This window comes from Tamandua tetradactyla, chromosome 23 (assembly GCF_023851605.1).
Source record: "Tamandua tetradactyla isolate mTamTet1 chromosome 23, mTamTet1.pri, whole genome shotgun sequence".
Taxonomy (NCBI): Eukaryota; Metazoa; Chordata; class Mammalia; order Pilosa; family Myrmecophagidae; genus Tamandua; species Tamandua tetradactyla.
This window is the reverse complement of record NC_135349.1, coordinates 4,928,994-4,947,626: the sequence shown is the minus strand read 5'-3', so window position 1 is coordinate 4,947,626 and position 18,633 is coordinate 4,928,994. Positions and strand designations below refer to the sequence as shown.

The 18,633-nt window shown below is 37.8% G+C and overlaps 1 protein-coding gene across 3 annotated transcripts in view; it reads left to right on the top strand.

The window, feature by feature from the left end:
- The window catches only part of RNF216 (ring finger protein 216), a 208,130-nt gene that overhangs the window by 28,957 nt on the left and 160,540 nt on the right, over positions 1 to 18,633 (top strand). For all 3 annotated transcript variants that reach the window (XM_077140519.1, XM_077140517.1, XM_077140518.1), the window contains exon 2: positions 3,912 to 4,047. In XM_077140519.1, coding sequence (XP_076996634.1) covers positions 3,981 to 4,047 — 67 coding nt within the window. In that variant the 5' untranslated portion in view covers positions 3,912 to 3,980. The remainder of the gene's footprint in view (positions 1 to 3,911; positions 4,048 to 18,633) is intronic.

Sequence of the window (18,633 nt, the reverse complement as noted above, 5' to 3'; positions counted from 1 at the left end):
AAAAAAAAAGCCTCTTTGCCCATCTTTTCAGATTGACCTTTGAAAATGCTCTTCTTCATGTATACAGTGAGTTTGGAGAGTAGCTCCTGGAGAAAGCACAGGGGCCTCCGTGGTCCTTTCAGGGCATCTGGGTATGGCTCTAGGAATTCCCTTGTTTACCCAGATAGGAATATCCCCACTTCCCTAGTACACACTTTTCTCATGGTTTGTTCTACAGCCAGCAATCCCTTGCCTCAGGCAGCATGGCTCAACTATTCTCCACAGTGTTCTGTAGGAGAGTTCTGAGAGTTGCCTTCTATACACAAGGCAAGGTCTGGCACAGTAGGACTCTTAAGCCACCACAGACTGATTGGGCCAGACATACATTGCCACAGTATGTGCACAAGTGTTCTCTGCTCCCACCAGGACCAAGTGCCCGCACTGAGAGCACAAGCCGGCTCTGTGCCAAGCTGATGAGGGGTTGGGGAATGGCCAGCCAGGGTTCCATGAGAACCTACTGCTTTTTTTTTTTTTTAATTTTAAAATTTTTTTTAAATACCATAAAACACCAAACAAACGCAAACATTCTTAACTTTTGATTATTCCATTCTGCATATATAATCAGCAATTCACAATATCATCACATAGTTGCATATACATCATCATGATCATTTCTTGGAATGTATGCATCTATTCAGAAAAAGAAATAAAAAGACAACAGAAAAAAATTCGTACATACCATATCCCCCACCCCTCCCCCTCACCGATCACCAGCATTTCACTCTAAATTTATTTTAACATTTGTTCCCCCTAATATTCACCTTTCCATATGTTCTACTCATCTGTTGACAAGGTAGGTAAAAGGAGCATCAGACACAAGGTTTTCACAATCACACAGTCACATTGTGAAAGCTATATCATTATACAATCATCTTCAAGAAACATGGCTACTGGAACACAGCTCTACATTTTCAGGCAGTTCCCTCCAGCCTCTCCATTACATCTTGACTAACAAGGTTATATCTATTTAATGCCTAAGAAGAACCTCCAGGATAACCTCTTGACTCTGTTTGGAATCTCTCAGCCATTGACATTGAGAACCTACTGCTTTTAGTAGCCTTTTTCTTGATTCAGTGTTTGCCCTGTTACCCAGTCCTTTGACTGTTTAGTAGAACTTTGAGAAGGATGTTTCTGCCAGTGTTTGCTCGTTGTTCGAAACTTTGGGGGGACAGAACCTTGAAGCATCTCACTCTACTAGTAGTCTTGATGGGAGGCAGCTCCTTGTTTTAGCTTTTAATTTTATTATCTCTGTTGTACTCTCATTTAAGATGAAGATCATATCATGCTTCAACTGTCCAGTGAACATCATTCTCTCAACATACAATCCTTAAAGTTGTATAGAATTTTAGTTTTGGTTTTTGAACAATTCAGTCCATTTTTTTCTTAAGTTGTGCCACAGACATCAGTTACTAAAATTGACACCCTATGTTATTATTTTCTGTGCTGTACATGGTCTCTATAATCTGACCCCTTCCCTTTGGATTCGTGTTTCTGTTTGATGGAGTTCGTCTTTTAATAGCTTTTTAAATGAGAATCTTAGGGAATAAACTCTGTTTTTGAATGTCTGAAGATAATTTCATCCTGCCCTGCTACACTTGAATAATTATGTAACTGATTATAGAATTTTAGGGTAATAAATTTTTTTTTTTAACCTCTTGAAAGGTAATGTTCCATTATCTTTAGACACTAACCATTCTTATGAGGACTTGATTTTTGCCTGCATTTTTATCTCTGGTAGTTTTATTTTGATGTTTTAGTTTATGGCGTATTAATGTGTTTTTATTTTTACTCTTGCTGTATAGTCGATAAACTCTGTGTCTTCACATGTTTCCTTGCAGTTATAAAAAATTTCAGCTATCAAATGTTCTTTTACATCATTCTGTTCTTTTTTTAAAACTTTCATTAGACCTTTTTTAGAATCCTTCAATCATCCATGACCCTTAACTTCTCTTTAACATTTTTTTTAATTGAGGTATAATTTACTTACAAGAAATGAGCATGTATCAAGGATACTGTTTGATCACTTTTGATAGATGCATGCAACCATGTAGGCCACAACTTCTTTAACGTATAGAACATTTATATTACCCCACAAAATTCCCTCATTACCCCACCCCATCTCCACCTCTGGAAGCAACCGTGGATCTTTTTAAATCACAGTTTTCTTCAAACTTCTCTGTCTGTGTCAGCTCTGAAGCTTTTTCCAAAATGGTTCCCACTTAAAGGACTCCAGTGAGCAACCCTTCCTTGAATGGGTAGATGCGCATCTCCATGGAAACCACCTAATCTGAAGGTGGTTCACATGGTTGTGGAAACAGCTTAATCAAAAAGATCCCACCCAACATTATTGAATTAGGATTAAAGACATAGCTTTTCTGGTGTACACAAAAGTTTCAAACCTGCACAGAAATAGTATCTTGTTTTTTTGTTCAGGGATCCTTGCTCAACTTTTATTGGTGTAATTTATATAAAATAAAATCCATCTATTTTATGGTATAGTTCAATGAGTATTGACCAACATATACATCCAAATAATTACCACCACAATCAAGAATAAAAGCATGTCATAACCCCAGAGGTTCCCTAGTGCTGCTTCCTAGTTAACCCATTCCTCTTCCCAATAGACATGGTTTCTTTAGTTCCAGTTACCTGCATATGAACCCATCTCGCAAGTATTTCTTCTAGCTTCTCAGTCCTGGAATTCAGTAGATCTGCAGCTTAGTTCCTTCCTTAACTTCTATATGTTTCTCTTCCATTACTGATCCATGGAGATGTAGTATCTTAGTTATAGCACAGCTGTATCATTTTTCTTTTTTTTTTGAGGGAGGGAGATTTCAATAATACAGTGAAGTATATACCTACTGTCCAGATTTTACAGATGTTGAGATTTGTCCTGTTTGTATCGTTTCTTCAAAAAAAAAACCCACATACACGTGCAAAATATAAATGTTGTATATGACTATAGTCCAAAGCTTAGTTCCTTTTCACTCCCTCTTCTAGGAACAACCACTGTCCTGAAGTTGTTGGTTTTTCATTCCCATGCATATTGTCTCTTAATTTAGTATTTAAATATGTATTGAGTGCATTTTAAAGTTCTATGTAAACTTGCATGTATGATAATCATTTATGTTCACTTAACATTGTTTTTAGAATTATCTACATAGATATATATAGATCTGGTTAGCTATATTGCCCTAGTGTATAAATTTTATTTATCCATTCCTCTACTAGTGTTCAATTAGGTCATGTCCAATTAACTTGCTGATAAAGCTACTACTGTAATGAGCATCCTTGCCCATCTCCTCTATTCTGCATATACCTGGAGCACATGTGCAAGTTTCTTTAGCTAATATACCTAGAAGTGGAATTGCTTTGTCACTTAGTATTTCCAGTTGCCCCCTAAAATGTCTGTTACAAGCTACTCCACATCAGCAATGTATTAGAATATTACTGATCTTAGAAACTTGTGATTTTTGTCAACCTAATATTTTTTTTCCAACCTAATGCTTTTGAAACATATTTCATTTTCTGACGTGCTTTTTCCTGATGATTAATTAGTAAGGTTAAGCATCTTTTCATGTTTATTGGCCATTTGGGTTTTCTTTTTTACGTGAATTACCTGTTTATAATTTTTGCTCATTTTTATTGTCATGTTGTTAGTACCTGGATACAAATTCTTTAATGAGGTCTTTTTCTTTTTAATATATAAATTAAAAAAAAAAAACTTCATAGTAATGTATTCAGAGTTTTTGTTTGTTGATGTTTTTGTTTGAGGGTGTTTTCAGCATAAGCTTGGAATGCCCTTGACCAAATATGTGTGAAGAGTTTTGATATCCCCTCATTCTAAATGCTCCTTTTTTCTTGTTTTTCAGACCCCTAGGAACAGATGATAGTCATGTTCAGATATTAGCAAGCACATATGAGTATATCTGCATTTGAAAATGGCAGAGGGAGACAACAATGAAGAGGTAATTCACTTGAGCAACTTCCATTGCCACCGGGGACAAGGTAAATCATTTATTTGGTTCCTTAATTTCTCCTTTCCTTCATTGGTTTTTTGTTTTGTTTTGTTTTTTTCTTTTAAATGAAGTGGGTTTACAGAAAAAACATGCATAAAAATACAGGGTTTCCATATATCACCCTATTATTAGCACCTTGCATTGATATGTAACATTTGTTAAAATTGGTGGAAGTACATTTTTATGATTGACTATAGTCCATGATTTAACTTAAGTTTACTGTTTGTATTGTGCAGTTCCATGGATATATATTTTTTTCTTTTAATTTTTTTCTCTGGTAACATACATGCAACCTAAAAAAATTTTCTTTTAACCACATTTGTATATGTCATCCTTCATTGCTTTTTCCCTTAGTACAGTTATTTCTTGTTTGAAATGAACATGTTTTGGACCATTTAGAATCCAAAGACATTTCATTTTTTAGACGTTATCACATCAGCCTTAAAATGACTTGTCATTCTAGAATATATGTCAAATGCTGATACTGGTAGGCATGAATGAACTTTAAGAATCATCCATCTCAAGTAGACTAATTAGCTAGCCAAAAAGGACGTGCATGTGCCATTTATTGATCTAAGACATGCGATCATAGGATCAGTGACAATTGTCTGATTTTTAAAGGATGGTGACTACAAAGGAAAGCTCCTCCAGGCCTGCATGATCTAAAAATATTAATGGTATTGCTGAAGTAGTCTTGACTGCATACCTTTCTTAATCTCTTATGCCAGAAGATTCTGGTTTAGCCTCATGGGGAATTTTAGAAAACATATTCTTTTATATTTATAGTGTTTTATAGCTAAAATTTTGGGAAATGTATTGACTCACATTTCTTTAAAATTCCTAAATGAATATGAAATTTCCTGGCAAATCCTATCTCACATTTAAACTTAGGCTAGAGAAAAAAAATCATTCTCATGAGGAGGAAAGAATCCTTAATATATTCATTTTTTGAAGGATAAAGTCCCACCAAAGAGGTTGTATGGGTTTTTTCTCACTGATAATATTTTGTGCGTATGAATATGATTTTTTTAAGAGATGGTAAATAATTTATGTTTTGCTTTCAAAGCTTTTAAAATTCAGCAAATTTTATTAAAAGATGAAATTACTCAAGCTATGTGGCTTATGAGTACAAAAGAAATACTGATTTTTAGGATTTTATCAGTAGCATGTTTTAACTTGGTAGTGATTGTGGCCTTAATTTATTGTGACTCAGAAAGTTTTAAATTATAGTTATATCTTGTGTATATGATCATTTCCAAATTCTCTAAACATGTATATCAAATTAATGTTTGTTTATTTTGTTTACATTGGGTCTTAGATATACTTTTTTTTTTTTTTTTTTGCGTGGGCAGGCGTGGGGTATCAGGCATGGGGAATCGAACTGAGTCTCTGATATGGCAAGCAAGAACTGTGCCTGCTGAGCCACTGTGACCCACGCTAAATTTACTAAATTTATTTAGAGTTTTCTCTCCTTTTTTTTTTAAATAGAGTTTTCTTAACAACAATTAATTCTTCTTGGGAAATAATATATTGACTCTGAAGGAATTTTTTCTGTTAGACAAATTATGTATACTGCGCACCCATCATAGGGGTTTTTTCAGGCATACAAGCGTTGTTTTGTTTGTCTTAGTTGTGTTGATAATTTTTTTTTTTTAATTTTCCAAATTTATTGAAAGACAGTGATACACACATTCAAGAAGCCCCATGAACTGCAAACAGGATAAACTTGAACAGATCAATGCCCAGACACATAGCAATCAAACTGTCCAATGCCAAGGATAATGAGTTCTGAAAACTGAAAGAAAAAAATCATTGTGTCATGTACAAGGGAGTCCCAATAAGACTAAGTTCCAATTTTTCATCAGAATCCATGGGAGCAAAAAGGCAGTGGGACTTTAAAGTATATAAAGTGCTGAAAGAAAATAATTACCCATCAATAATTTTATAGCCAGTGTGCTGGTTTGAAGTGATGTATGCCCTAGAAAAGCCATGTATTTTTTTTTAATGTAAATTTATTTTAACAATTGTTCCCCCTATTATTTATTTTTATTCCATATGTTTTACTCGTCTGTTGACATGGTAGATAAAAGGAACATCGGACACAAGGTTTTCACAATCACACCATCACATTGTGAAAGCTCTATCATTATACAATCATCTTCAAGAAACATGGCTACTGGGACACACTTCTACATTTTCAGGCAGTTCCCTCCAGCCTTTCCATTACTTCTTGTCTAACAAAGTGATATGTATTTAATGCGTAAGAATAACCTCCAGGATAACCTCTTGACTCTGTTTGGAATCTCTCAACCATTGACAATTTATTTTGTCTCATTTCACTCTTCCCCCTTGTGGTCGAGAAGATTTTCTCAATCTCTTGATGCTGAATCTCAGCTCATTCTAGGCGTTTTTTCAATCCCTTGATGCTGAGTCTCTGCTCATTCTAGGATTTCTGTCCCATGTTGCGAGGAAGGTCCACACCCCTAGGAGTCATGTCCCACGTAGACAGGGGGGAAGGTGGGGAGTTTGCTTGTTGTGTTGGCTGGAGAAAGAGGCCACATCTGAGTAACAAAAGAGGTTTTCTTAGGGGTGACTCTTAGGCGTAATTTTTTTTTTTTTATTAATTAAAGAAAAAAAAGAACTTAACACAACATTTAGAAATCATTCCATTCTACATATGCAATCAGTAATTCTTAACATCATCACAGATGCATGATCATCATTTCTTAGTACATTTGCATCGATTTAGGAAAAGAACTAGCACAACAACAGAAAAAGATATAGAATGTTGATATAGAGAAAAAATTAATAATGATAATAGTAAAAAAAAAAGGAAAAAGAAAAAAAGGCAAACAAAAAGACAGACAAAAAAAAAAACCTATAGCTCAGATGCAGCTTCATTCAGTATTTTAACATGATTAATTTACAATTAGGTATTATTGTGCTGTCCATTTTTGAGTTTTTGTATCTAGTCCTGTTGCACAGTCTGTATCCCTTCAGCTCCAATTACCCATTATCTTACCCTGTTTCTAACTCCTGCTGGTCTCTGTTACCAATGACATATTCCAAGTTTATTCTCGAATGTCGGTTCACATCAGTGGGACCATACAGTATTTGTCCTTTAGTTTTTGGCTAGACTCACTCAGCATAATGTTCTCTAGGTCCATCCATGTTATTACATGCTTCATAAGTTTATTCTGTCTTAAAGCTGCATAATATTCCATCGTATGTATATACCACAGTTTGTTTAGCCACTTGTCTGTTGATGGACATTTTGGCTGTTTCCATCCCTTTGCAATTGTAAATAACGCTGCTATAAACATTGGTGTGCAAATGTCCGTTTGTATCTTTGCCCTTAAGTCCTTTGAGTAGATACCTAGCAATGGTATTGCTGGGTCGTATGGCAATTCTATATTCAGCTTTTTGAGGAACCGCCAAACTGCCTTCCACAGTGGTTGCACCATTTGACATTCCCACCAACAGTGGATAAGTGTGCCTCTTTCTCCACATCCTCTCCAGCACTTGTCATTTTCTGTTTTGTTGATAATGGCCATTCTGGTGGGTGTGAGATGATATCTCATTGTGGTTTTGATTTGCATTTCTCTAATGGCCAGGGACATTGAGCATCTCTTCATGTGCCTTTTGGCCATTTGTATTTCCTCTTCTGAGAGGTGTCTGTTCAAGTCTTTTTCCCATTTTGTAATTGGGTTGGCTGTCTTTTTGTTGTTAAGTTGAACAATCTCTTTATAAATTCTGGATACTAGACCTTTATCTGATATGTCGTTTCCAAATATTGTCTCCCATTGTGTAGGCTGTCTTTCTACTTTCTTGATGAAGTTCTTTGATGCACAAAAGTGTTTAATTTTGAGGAGCTCCCATTTATTTATTTTTTTCTTCAGTGCTCTTGCTTTAGGTTTAAGGTCCATAAAACTGCCTCCAATTGTAAGTTTCATAAGATATCTCCCTACATTTTCCTCTAACTGTTTTATGGTCTTAGACCTAATGTTTAGATCTTTGATCCATTTTGAGTTAACTTTGTATAGGGTGTGAGATACGGGTCTTCTTTCATTCTTTTGCATATGGATATCCAGTTCTCTAGGCACCATTTATTGAAGAGACTGTTCTGTCCCAGGTGAGTTGGCTTGACTGCCTTATCAAAGATCAAATGTCCATAGATGAGAGGGTGTATATCTGAGCACTCTATTCGATTCCATTGGTCGATATATCTATCTTTATGCCAATACCATGATGTTTTGACCACTGTGGGTCATAATACACCTTAAAGTCCGGCAGCGTGAGACCTCCAGCTTCATTTTTTTTCCTCAAGATACTTTTAACAATTCGGGGCACCCTGCCCTTCCAGGTAAATTTGCTTATTGGTTTTTCTGTTTCCGAAAAATAAGTTGTTGGGATTTTGATTGGTATTGCATTGAATCTGTAAATCAATTTAGGTAGGATTGACATCTTAACTATATTTAGTCTTCCAATCCATGAACACGGTATGCCCTTCCATCTATTTAGATCTTCTGTGATTTCTTTTAACAGTTTTTTGTAGTTTTCTTTATATAGGTTTTTTGTCTCTTTAGTTAAATTTATTCCTAAGTACTTTATTCTTTTAGTTGCAATTGTAAATGGGATTCGTTTCTTGATTTCCCCCTCAGGTTGTTCATTGCTAGTGTATAGAAATGCTACAGATTTTTGAATGTTGATCTTGTAACCTGCTACTTTGCTGTACGCATTTATTAGCTCTAGTAGTTTTTTTTGTGGATTTTTCTGGGTTTTCGACGTATAGTATCATATCGTCTGCAAACAGTGATAGTTTTACTTCTTCCTTTCCAATTTTGATGCCTTGTATTTCTTTTTCTTGTCTAATTGCTCTGGCTAGAACCTCCAACACAATGTTGAATAATAGTGGTGATAGTGGACATCCTTGTCTTGTTCCTGATCTTAGGGGGAAAGTTTTCAATTTTTCCCCATTGAGGATGATATTAGCTGTGGGTTTTTCATATGTTCCCTCTATCATTTTGAGGAAGTTCCCTTGTATTCCTATCTTTTGAAGTGTTTTCAACAGGAAAGGATGTTGAATCTTGTCAAACGCCTTCTCTGCATCAATTGAGATGATCATGTGATTTTTCTGCTTTGATTTGTTGATATGGTGTATTACATTAATTGATTTTCTCATGTTGAACCATCCTTGCATACCTGGGATGAATTCTACTTGGTCACGATGTATAATTCTTTTAATGTGTTGTTGGATACGATTTGCTAGAATTTTATTGAGGATTTTTGCATCTATATTCATTAGAGAGATTGGTCTGTAGTTTTCTTTTTTTGTAATATCTTTGCCTGGTTTTGGTATGAGGGTGATGTTGGCTTCATAGAATGAATTAGGTAGCTTTCCCTCCACTTCGATTTTTTTGAAGAGTTTGAGGAGAGTTGGTAGTAATTCTTTCTGGAATGTTTGGTAGAATTCACATGTGAAGTCGTCTGGTCCTGGACTTATGTTCTTAGGAAGCTTTTGAATGACGGATTCAATTTCTTTACTTGTGATTGGTTTGTTGAGGTCATTTATTTCTTCTTGAGTCAAAGTTGGTTGTTCATGTCTTTCCAGGAACCCATCCATTTCATCTAAATTGTTGTATTTATTAGCATGAAGTTGTTCATAGTATCCTGTTATTACCTCCTTTATTTCTGTGAGGTCAGTAGTTATGTCTCCTCTTCCATTTCTGATCTTATTTATTTGTGTCCTCTCTCTTCTTCCTTTTGTCAGTCTTGCAAGGGCCCATCCATCTTACTGATTTTCTCATAGAACCAACTTCTGGTCTTATTGATTTTCTCTATTGTTTTCATGTTTTCAGTTTCATTTATTTCTGCTCTAATCTTTGTTATTTCTTTCCTTTTGCTTCCTTTGGGATTAGTTTGCTGTTCTTTCTCCAATTCTTCCAAGTGGACAGTTAATTCCTGAATTTTTGCCTTTTCTTCTTTTCTGATATAGGCATTTAGGGCAATAAATTTCCCTCTTAGCACTGCCTTTGCTGCATCCCATAAGTTTTGATATGTTGTGTTTTCATTTTCATTCGCCTCGAAATATTTGCTAATTTCTCTTGTAATTTCTTCCTTGACCCACTCGTTGTTTAAGAGTGTGTTGTTGAGCCTCCACGTATTTGTGAATTTTCTGGCACTCTGCCTATTATTAATTTCCAACTTCATTCCTTTATGATCCGAGAAAGTGTTGTGTATGATTTCAATCTTTTTAAATTTGTTAAGACTTGCTTTGTGATCCAGCATATGGTCTGTCTTTGAGAATGATCCATGAGCCCTTGAGAAAAAGGTGTATCCTGCTGTTGTGGGATGTAATGTCCTATAAATGTCTGTTAAGTCTAGCTCATTTATAGTAATATTCAGATTCTCTATTTCTTTATTGATCCTCTGTCTAGGTGTTCTGTCCATTGATGAGAGTGGGGAATTGAAGTCTCCAACTGTTATGGTAGATGTGTCTATTTCCCTTTTCAGTGTTTGCAGTGTATTCCTCACGTATTTAGGGGCATTCCCGTTTGGTGCATAAGTGTTTATGATTGTTATGTCTTCTTGTTTAATTGTTCCTTTTATTAGTAGATAGTGTCCTTCTTTGTCTCTTTTAACTGTTTTACATTTGAAGTCTAATTTGTTGGATATTAGTATAGCTACTCCTGCTCTTTTCCGGTTGTTATTTGCATGAAATATCTTTTCCCAACCTTTCACTTTCAACCTATGTTTATCTTTGGGTCAAAGATGTGTTTCCTGTAGACAGCATATAGAAGGATCCTGTTTTTTAATCCATTCTGCCAGTCTATGTCTTTTGATTGGGGAATTCAGTTCATTAACATTTAGTGTTATTACTGTTTGGATAATATTTTCCTGTACCATTTTGCCTTTTGTATTATATACATCATATCTGATTTTCCTTCTTTCTACACTCTTCTCCACACCTCTCTCTTCTGTCTTTTTGTATCTGACTCTAGTGCTCCCTTTAGTATTTCTTGCAGAGCTGGTCTCTTGGTCACAAATTCTCTCAGTGACTTTTTGTCTGAGAATGTTTTAATTTCTCCCTCAATTTTTGCTGGATATAGGAGTCTTGGTTGGCAGTTTTTCTCTTTTAGTAATTTAAATATATCATCCCACTGTCTTCTAGCTTCCATGGTTTCTGCTGAGAAATCTACACAGAGTTATTGGGTTTCCCTTGTATGTGATGAATTGTTTTTCTCTTGCTGCTTTCAAGATCCTCTCTTTCTCTTTGACCTCTGACATTCTAACTAGTAAGTGTCTTGGAGAACGCTTATTTGGGTCTAATCTCTTTGGGGTGCGCTGCACTTCTTGGATCTGTAATTTTAGGTCTTTCATAAGAGTTGGGAAATTTTCAGTAATAATTTCTTCCATTAGTTTTTCTCCTCCTTTTCCCTACTCTTCTCCTTCTGGGACACCCACAACACGTATATTTGTGCGCTTCATATTGTCCTTCAGTTCCCTGATCCCCTGTTTAAATTTTTCCATTCTTTTCCCTATAGTTTCTGTTTCTTTTTGGAATTCAGATGTTCCATCCTCCAAATCACTAATTCTATTCTGTCTTTTTAAATTTACCATTGTAGGTATCCATTGTTTTTTCTATCTTTTCTACTTTGTCCTTCACTTCCATAAGTTCTGTGATTTTTTTTCAGTTTTTCTATTTCTTCTTTTTGTTCAGCCCACGTCTTCTTCATGTCCTCCTTCAATTTATCGATTTCGTTTTTTAAGAGGTTTTCCATTTCTGTTCGCATATTCAGCATTAGTTGTCTCAGCTCCTGTATCTCATTTGAACTATTGGTTTGTTCCTTTGACTGGGCCATATTTTCAATTTTCTGAGCGTGATCCGTTATCTTCTGCTGGCGTCTGGGCATTTAATCAGATTTCCCTGGGTGTTGGACCCAACAGGTTGAAAGATTTTTCTGTGAAATCTCTGGGTTCTGTTTTTCTTATCCTGTCCAGTAGGTGGCGCTCGTGGTACTCGTTTGTCTGCGGGTCCCACCAGTAAAAGGTGCTGTGGGTCCTTTAACTTTGGAAAACTCTCGCCATGGGGGAGGTTCGCCAGCCGAAGTGGCTTGGAGGAGTGCCAATCGGAATCTCCCAGCCAGCCTGGGGATCCAAACGCGGGCAGGGTCGCCGGCCACCGCAGCCCGGGAGAGCGCCCGTCCGAATGTCCCAGCCGGCCCAGGGCGCCAAGCGTGGCGGGAGGGCGCCAGCCGCCGTGGCCCAGGGGAGTGCACCGTTTCCAGCCAGACCAGGAAGCCACGTGTTTGGAAGGGACCCCGGTCTCCGTTCTCCACGGCCTGGGGATCTCCAATCCAATTCTCCCCGCTGGTCCAGGGGGCCTCGCGTGGGCTGGGGGCGCCCGCCGCCGCGGCTTGAGAGGACCGCCTGTCCAATTCTCCCAGCCGGCCTGGGAAGGAGGGAGGGAGGGACTCCGGCCGCCTTCCTCCCCGTCCCGGGGAATCCCGCGCCCCTTGGCGATCTCAGCAGAGCGGGTTCTCCCAGCCAGTCAGCCGTTCCAGAATGGGGTACGCTGTCTTCTTGATCTCTGTCGTGGCTCCTGGAGCTGTTCTGTATCGTTTCTACTCCCCTAGTAGCTGTTCTGGAGGAGGAACTAAGACCTGCGCGTCTTACTAAGCCGCCATCTTCTCCGGAAGTCTGTCGAAAAGCCTGTGTTGATAATTTTTATTAACCAACCACTATAATTTTTTTAACCATCTTTTTAAGGTATAATTTACATCTGGTAAAATGCATGCATGTTAAGTGTATGGTTTGATGACTTTGGTTAAATGATTATTCCTTTATAATTGCTACCTCAGTTAATATATGGGACCTTTCCATCCCCCTTGAAAGATCCCTTTGTACTCCTTTGCAGTTAATCTTCACCACCCCTGGCCTCAGAAAGCCACCTATCTGCTTTTTGAATTTCATATGAATGGAACCATAAAGACCATACTTTTTTGCACCTGAATTATTTTGCTCAGCGTAATTTTTTTGAGATTCATGCAAGTTATTGCATGTATCAGTAATTGGTTCTTTTTAATTGCTCAATAATCTTCCTACCTATGTAGAATCTACATAGAATTCTATACCAATTGAATATAGGCTTAAAGTTTAAAGTACAGGGATGAAAAAAGAAACATCATGCAAGTAGTAGCCATGGTATGCCTGTATGTTATCAGATAAAGTAGATACTCCTGCCAAAAAGAATGACTGGGGAAAAGGAGCTCATACTGATAAAATGACCAGTGCATCAGGAAGATAACAATTCTAAATCTCTTTAAAACTCAGTAACATGATGTCAGAATATTTGAAAATTGACAGAACTGCATCTTGGGTCTGTGAACTTGGAGGTGCTGGGGGTTGGCGGTAGCAAGGCCACCTGGGCATAGGCTGAGGTAGAGAGCGAACCGAGGGAGAAGCGGCTGGGCGCCAGCCCTCCTCCCTCCTCCACAGGCCCCACATGGTTGGTGCTCGTGGCCTTCTGCGGCCGGCTTGTGCTCCACTTCCTCCACATCTTCCTCCTCCTTTTGAGGGGCCACCAGCGGTGCTGTGAGGAGAGGCCCGGGTGCTGAAGTCCATGGCACGACAGGTACAGGAGCCAAGGAAGAGGGGAAGGGACCCTGGCCTGCACCAGGGTTGGGGGACACTGGCAGACCGTACCGAACCACAGCCCGCCACCCACAGTCCAGGATCTAGATGACAGAGCAGAGGTGAAGCAGGAGCCACGCTTCCCACTGCTCGCCCCAGAACCAGTGGTGACTTGAGGACACTCGCCACCGGCTTCCTAGAGCTGCACCGTCCTGTTTTCAACTTTGCATTGTGCACCATATAAGTGAAGTAAAATGTCCACCATGACCCCATTGCCAAAGGTGAATATACGGGCCACAAAAACTGCCTGTCACGTGGAGATGGGCGTCAAGAAGTGACCTCTCGAACTGGGCATCCTGGAACTCAGTGTAGAAACTCTCTGGCATCCTATACAGATAAACAACCTCACGTTGGAAACTACTGACTATTGAGAACAATTGGCAAGGGAAGTTTTGCAAAAGTAAAGTTAGGAAGATATATTCTTACAGGCAGAGAGGTGGCAATAAAAATAATTGACAAAACTGAGTTGAATCCAACAAATCTCCAAAAGCTCTTCAGAGAAGTGAGAATAATGAAGATTTCAAACCATCCAAGCATAGTAAAGTTATTTGAAGCCATTGAAACTGATAAAAGCACTCTCCCTAATCATGGAATATGCAAGTGGAGCTGAAGAAATTGACTATTTGTTTATACGTGGAAGAATGAAGGAAAAAGAAACAAGAGCTAAATTTAGACAGATATTGTCTACAATGCAGTACTGCCACTAAAAGCACATTGTTCACAGAGATCTCAAGGCTGAAAATATGTTGTTAGTTGCTGATTTGAACATTAAAATAGCAGTCTTTGGTTTAGCAATGAATTTACTGTTGGTAGTAAACTCAGCATGTTTTGTGGCAGTCCCCCATATGCAGCCCCAGAGCTCTTCTAGGGCAAGAAAGACAACAGGCCAGAGGTCTTACAAACTCCTGATGGGTTCCTAGGCCAGATAAGTTCTGAAACCCAGAGGGGCCTGCCTTTCTAGAACATCAACTAGTTCTGGCCCCTATCCCATATTATTGACAGTCCCTTTCAACATGAAAAAGTTAGAGTGGGCATAGCCCAAATACCTCTACAGGTTCAGAGAAAGATCACAGGAGGAGTTATAACAGAGAAAATAGAATTTAACAAATGGGTACGATTGCTGAATCGTTGTATTGATATTCCTTTTAATCTCCAGTGTCTTGGAGCAGCTAGAAGTATAAAAACGTAAAATTGTGGAATTGTAACACATATCAAACTCTGAAATCTGTTCTACAACTAATTGTTGTGATGTGTTTTGAAATCTATTGCTTTTTTTGTATGTATTATTTCTCACAATAAAAAGAATTAGATAGGTACTCACATGAGAGGAAAAATGGAGAATACATTGCAGGCAGAGGGAACAGCATATACAGGGCATGGAAGCATGAGGTCACATGACATGACACTATACACGATATATAGCTTAGTTTTACAGAAGCAGGAAGTGTAAAAGCAAGGAGGAGTGGAATGTAAGGCTGGAAGAGCAGGCAGTGGCCAGATTTCATAGGGTCCTAAGTGCTTAGATTTCTTCCCTTTGTAATGACGTTTACTTCATTGCAAGCCATTTCAGGGTTTCTAGAAGGAGAATCAGAGTCGGATATGATATTAAGAAAGACTACTCTGATTGGGTGCACCGGTGGTTCAGTGATATGCTCATCTGCCATGTGGGAGACCTGGGTTCGATTCCTGGCCCATGCACCACCATCACCACCACCACCTCCCACAAAAATACTGATTGCAGGATGAATAGGGGTGATTGGGGTGAGAGAGACCTTGTGCAAGGGAACCAGTCATAGGCTGTTGTTAATAGAGAGATGAGACAACAAGTAACTGAACTAAGGCAGTGAAATAAGGTCATCTTTCTGGAAAATTTTAGAAGATTGAATTGATAGGCCTTGATTGGGTAGATAAAAAAGTAGGGAGTGTTGAGGAAGAGTCCTAGGTTTCTGGCTTGGAAAGTGCTGCCAACATCTGCTGGGGTAGAAAGAGCAAGTCTGTGGGAGGGTGAAGGTAGAGAGGTAGTAAGTTCCTTTCCCCCCCCCACCCCCAGGCTCTAGAGTAACTTTTTTTCCAGGCACTGGAGTAACTTTCCAGAAACCTACAACCTCCAGATGGGTCTCTGGTCCAGATAAGTCCTGAAACCTAGCCCAGCCTCTCCAGAACATCAGATAGTCCCATCTCTCTACTCCATGTTAGTGACACACCCTTTCAGTATCAAAAATTTAGAATTGCCATAGCCCAAACAACCCCAAAGAGAGGTATGGAAAGATCAAAGGTGATGGTGGCATTATACGTAGAAGAGGACTTAACAAATGAATATGAATGCTGAATCATTAAATTGATATCTCTTTTAGTCTTCAGTATTTTAGAGCACCTAGAAGTAAAAACCTAAAATTGTGAAATTGCATCCCATGTCAAATTCTGAAATATGTTCCACAAATAATTGTGGTGCTGTGCTTGGAAATTTATGGCTTTTTTGTATATATGTCATTGTTCACACAAAAAAGGAAAAAGAGTCAATTATGATGATAAAAAGTATTTAAGCCCTCTAACCTCCTATATTCAGGAGCAGCTAAATGGAAAAATATGAGAGGATTGTATGGTAGTCCATGACGAGCTCTGGGACCTATCCTTTAACCACTTTTTGAAGAGTGCTTTGAAAACTTTCGCTTTTTTATTTCTTTGCTTTATATATATGTTATAATATGCAATTTTAAAAGTTTAAAAAAAAGAAAGAAAAACAAGAACTAAAAGGAAAAAACTGAGCAGAGATCATCGTCAGCCACACATTATGGGAATACAGACTCCTCACAAGTCACTAAGCATAGAAATGAACAAAATCACAACCCGCCCCCCAGGCATGGTCCAAGTGTTGGGGGTAGGTGGTGGATTAGAATCCAGAGTTGTTAGAATGTATTACCCTAAACATTTATCACTTTCCACAAAAAATTACAGAGACATAAAAAGAAATAGAAAAGTCTTTTCGATAAACGGGGAAAAAAGCAGTCAATAGAAACTGTACGGATCCAGATATTGGACTAAGTAGACAGAAACTTCAGAGCAGTTTAAAAAATTGAAGTAAAATATCATGACAATGACTCATCAAATAGAGAGTATCGATAGATAGATAGAAATTAAAAAGAATCTAATGTTAATTCTACAGTTGAAAAGAACAGTAACTAAAATAACACACTCAAGGGGCTCAACAGCGGATCTGACCTGGCAGAAGAATCCATAAACTTGAATAAAGATGAATAGAGATTATCCAATCTGTAGAACAAAAGAAAAAAAGAATGAAAACAAAATGAGCAGAGCCTTCAAGACCTATGAATCACCATCATATGTACCAACAGACATGTAATGGGAGTCTCAGAAGGAGAGCAAAGGGAGAAAGAAGTGGGCAAAAATAAAAAATTGAAGAAATGATGTCTATAATCATCCCAAATTTGAGGGAAGACAATCTACACATCCAAGAAGCTCAGTGAATCCCAAGAAGAATAAAGATTTTAAAAATCTACACCTGAACACATCTTTGTCTTTATCTTGGTGTAGCCAGTGAGTTGTCATCCGGCTGCATGGGATAGAGAAAGAAATCTGGGTGGGGTTCTTGTTGCTCATTACGCAGGCTTTTAAAGTCCCTTTTATCTCTGCCTTCTGAAGTACCCTATGCCACCAGTCTGAACTTTTCTCGGATTCCACAGCATGAATTGGATGAGCACTGGTTGACTGAATCTCAGTCTTTTCCACTGTGCTAAATCATGTGCACCTTGTAAATCCGTTATCCAGATTTTGTTGAAGTCGCTTGCTTCCTGTCATCCTTCCCTATTTGTTTCGTACTTGTGGGTTAATACTTTAAGTTCCTTTACTGTCATTTTAGTGGGGTTTCAGGAGGTAGTGGTAGTGATCACTCAGATTCACTCTGCCAGATTTAACTGGAAGTCCTTTATAATGTGCTTTTCAGAGTTTCAGTTCAGCTGTCACATTTATTAATCTACTCTGAAAGATAGCTCTGCTGGAGTGAAGAGGACATTGGACTTGAAATCAGGCTGTGTGTTGAGCACTGTGATGAGTGAGCATCTTCTGTGGGTTTTCTCAGTCCTGACAGTTCTTTGAAGGAAGCACCATTGTTAACCATACGGCTGAGGAAATTGATGCTTAAAAAATTTAAGTAGCAACTTCATTGAAGGGGTAGAGCTGATATTTGAATTCAAGGCAGTCTGACTTTAGATCCCACAGACTTTAACCCATTGTTTTATTAAACTGGTGTTTTTGTTATCACCACAGCTTTGTTATAGGAATAAAATGAAATAATATATTTTAGATTGCTTTTGACTAATAGAATGCCAAAAAATATCTCAGGCATTAACCTTGAGGGAACTTAAGACATTTCAAGAGTTATAATGATGATGCTTCTGTCTTTCCAGTTGTCTTCTTCTTCCTTTTTTAACCTTTCTTTTGGATAACTTAAGGCATTTTCTTTCATTGCCCATTTTCACCTTTAAAATTCGCTTAGAACCAGATAGGGGAAAAAAATCAGTCTGTGTTATCTAGTAATTCCTATCAAACATGAAATGTCTTTGAGCAGATAAAAGGAAGTAGAGGCCTTGATAATTACTTCATCTAGATGGTTAGTTATAGTTATATTTAAAATGGAAAGTCAGAAACCTAAGTTGTTTATTGTTATAGATGTTAACTGGATGCTTGACCAGAACACTGCAATATGTTTGCTTAAATGATGTTTAAAGTTTATGTCTAAGGTGAAAGAATTTTAATGTTTTAAATATTAATTGAAAATTTTACTGTTTTTAAGTGGTAATTTTTTCAGACCTATCTGTTTGAATGTATCAGTCTTGTCAGATTTTCCCTAGCATTTCCAAAAACA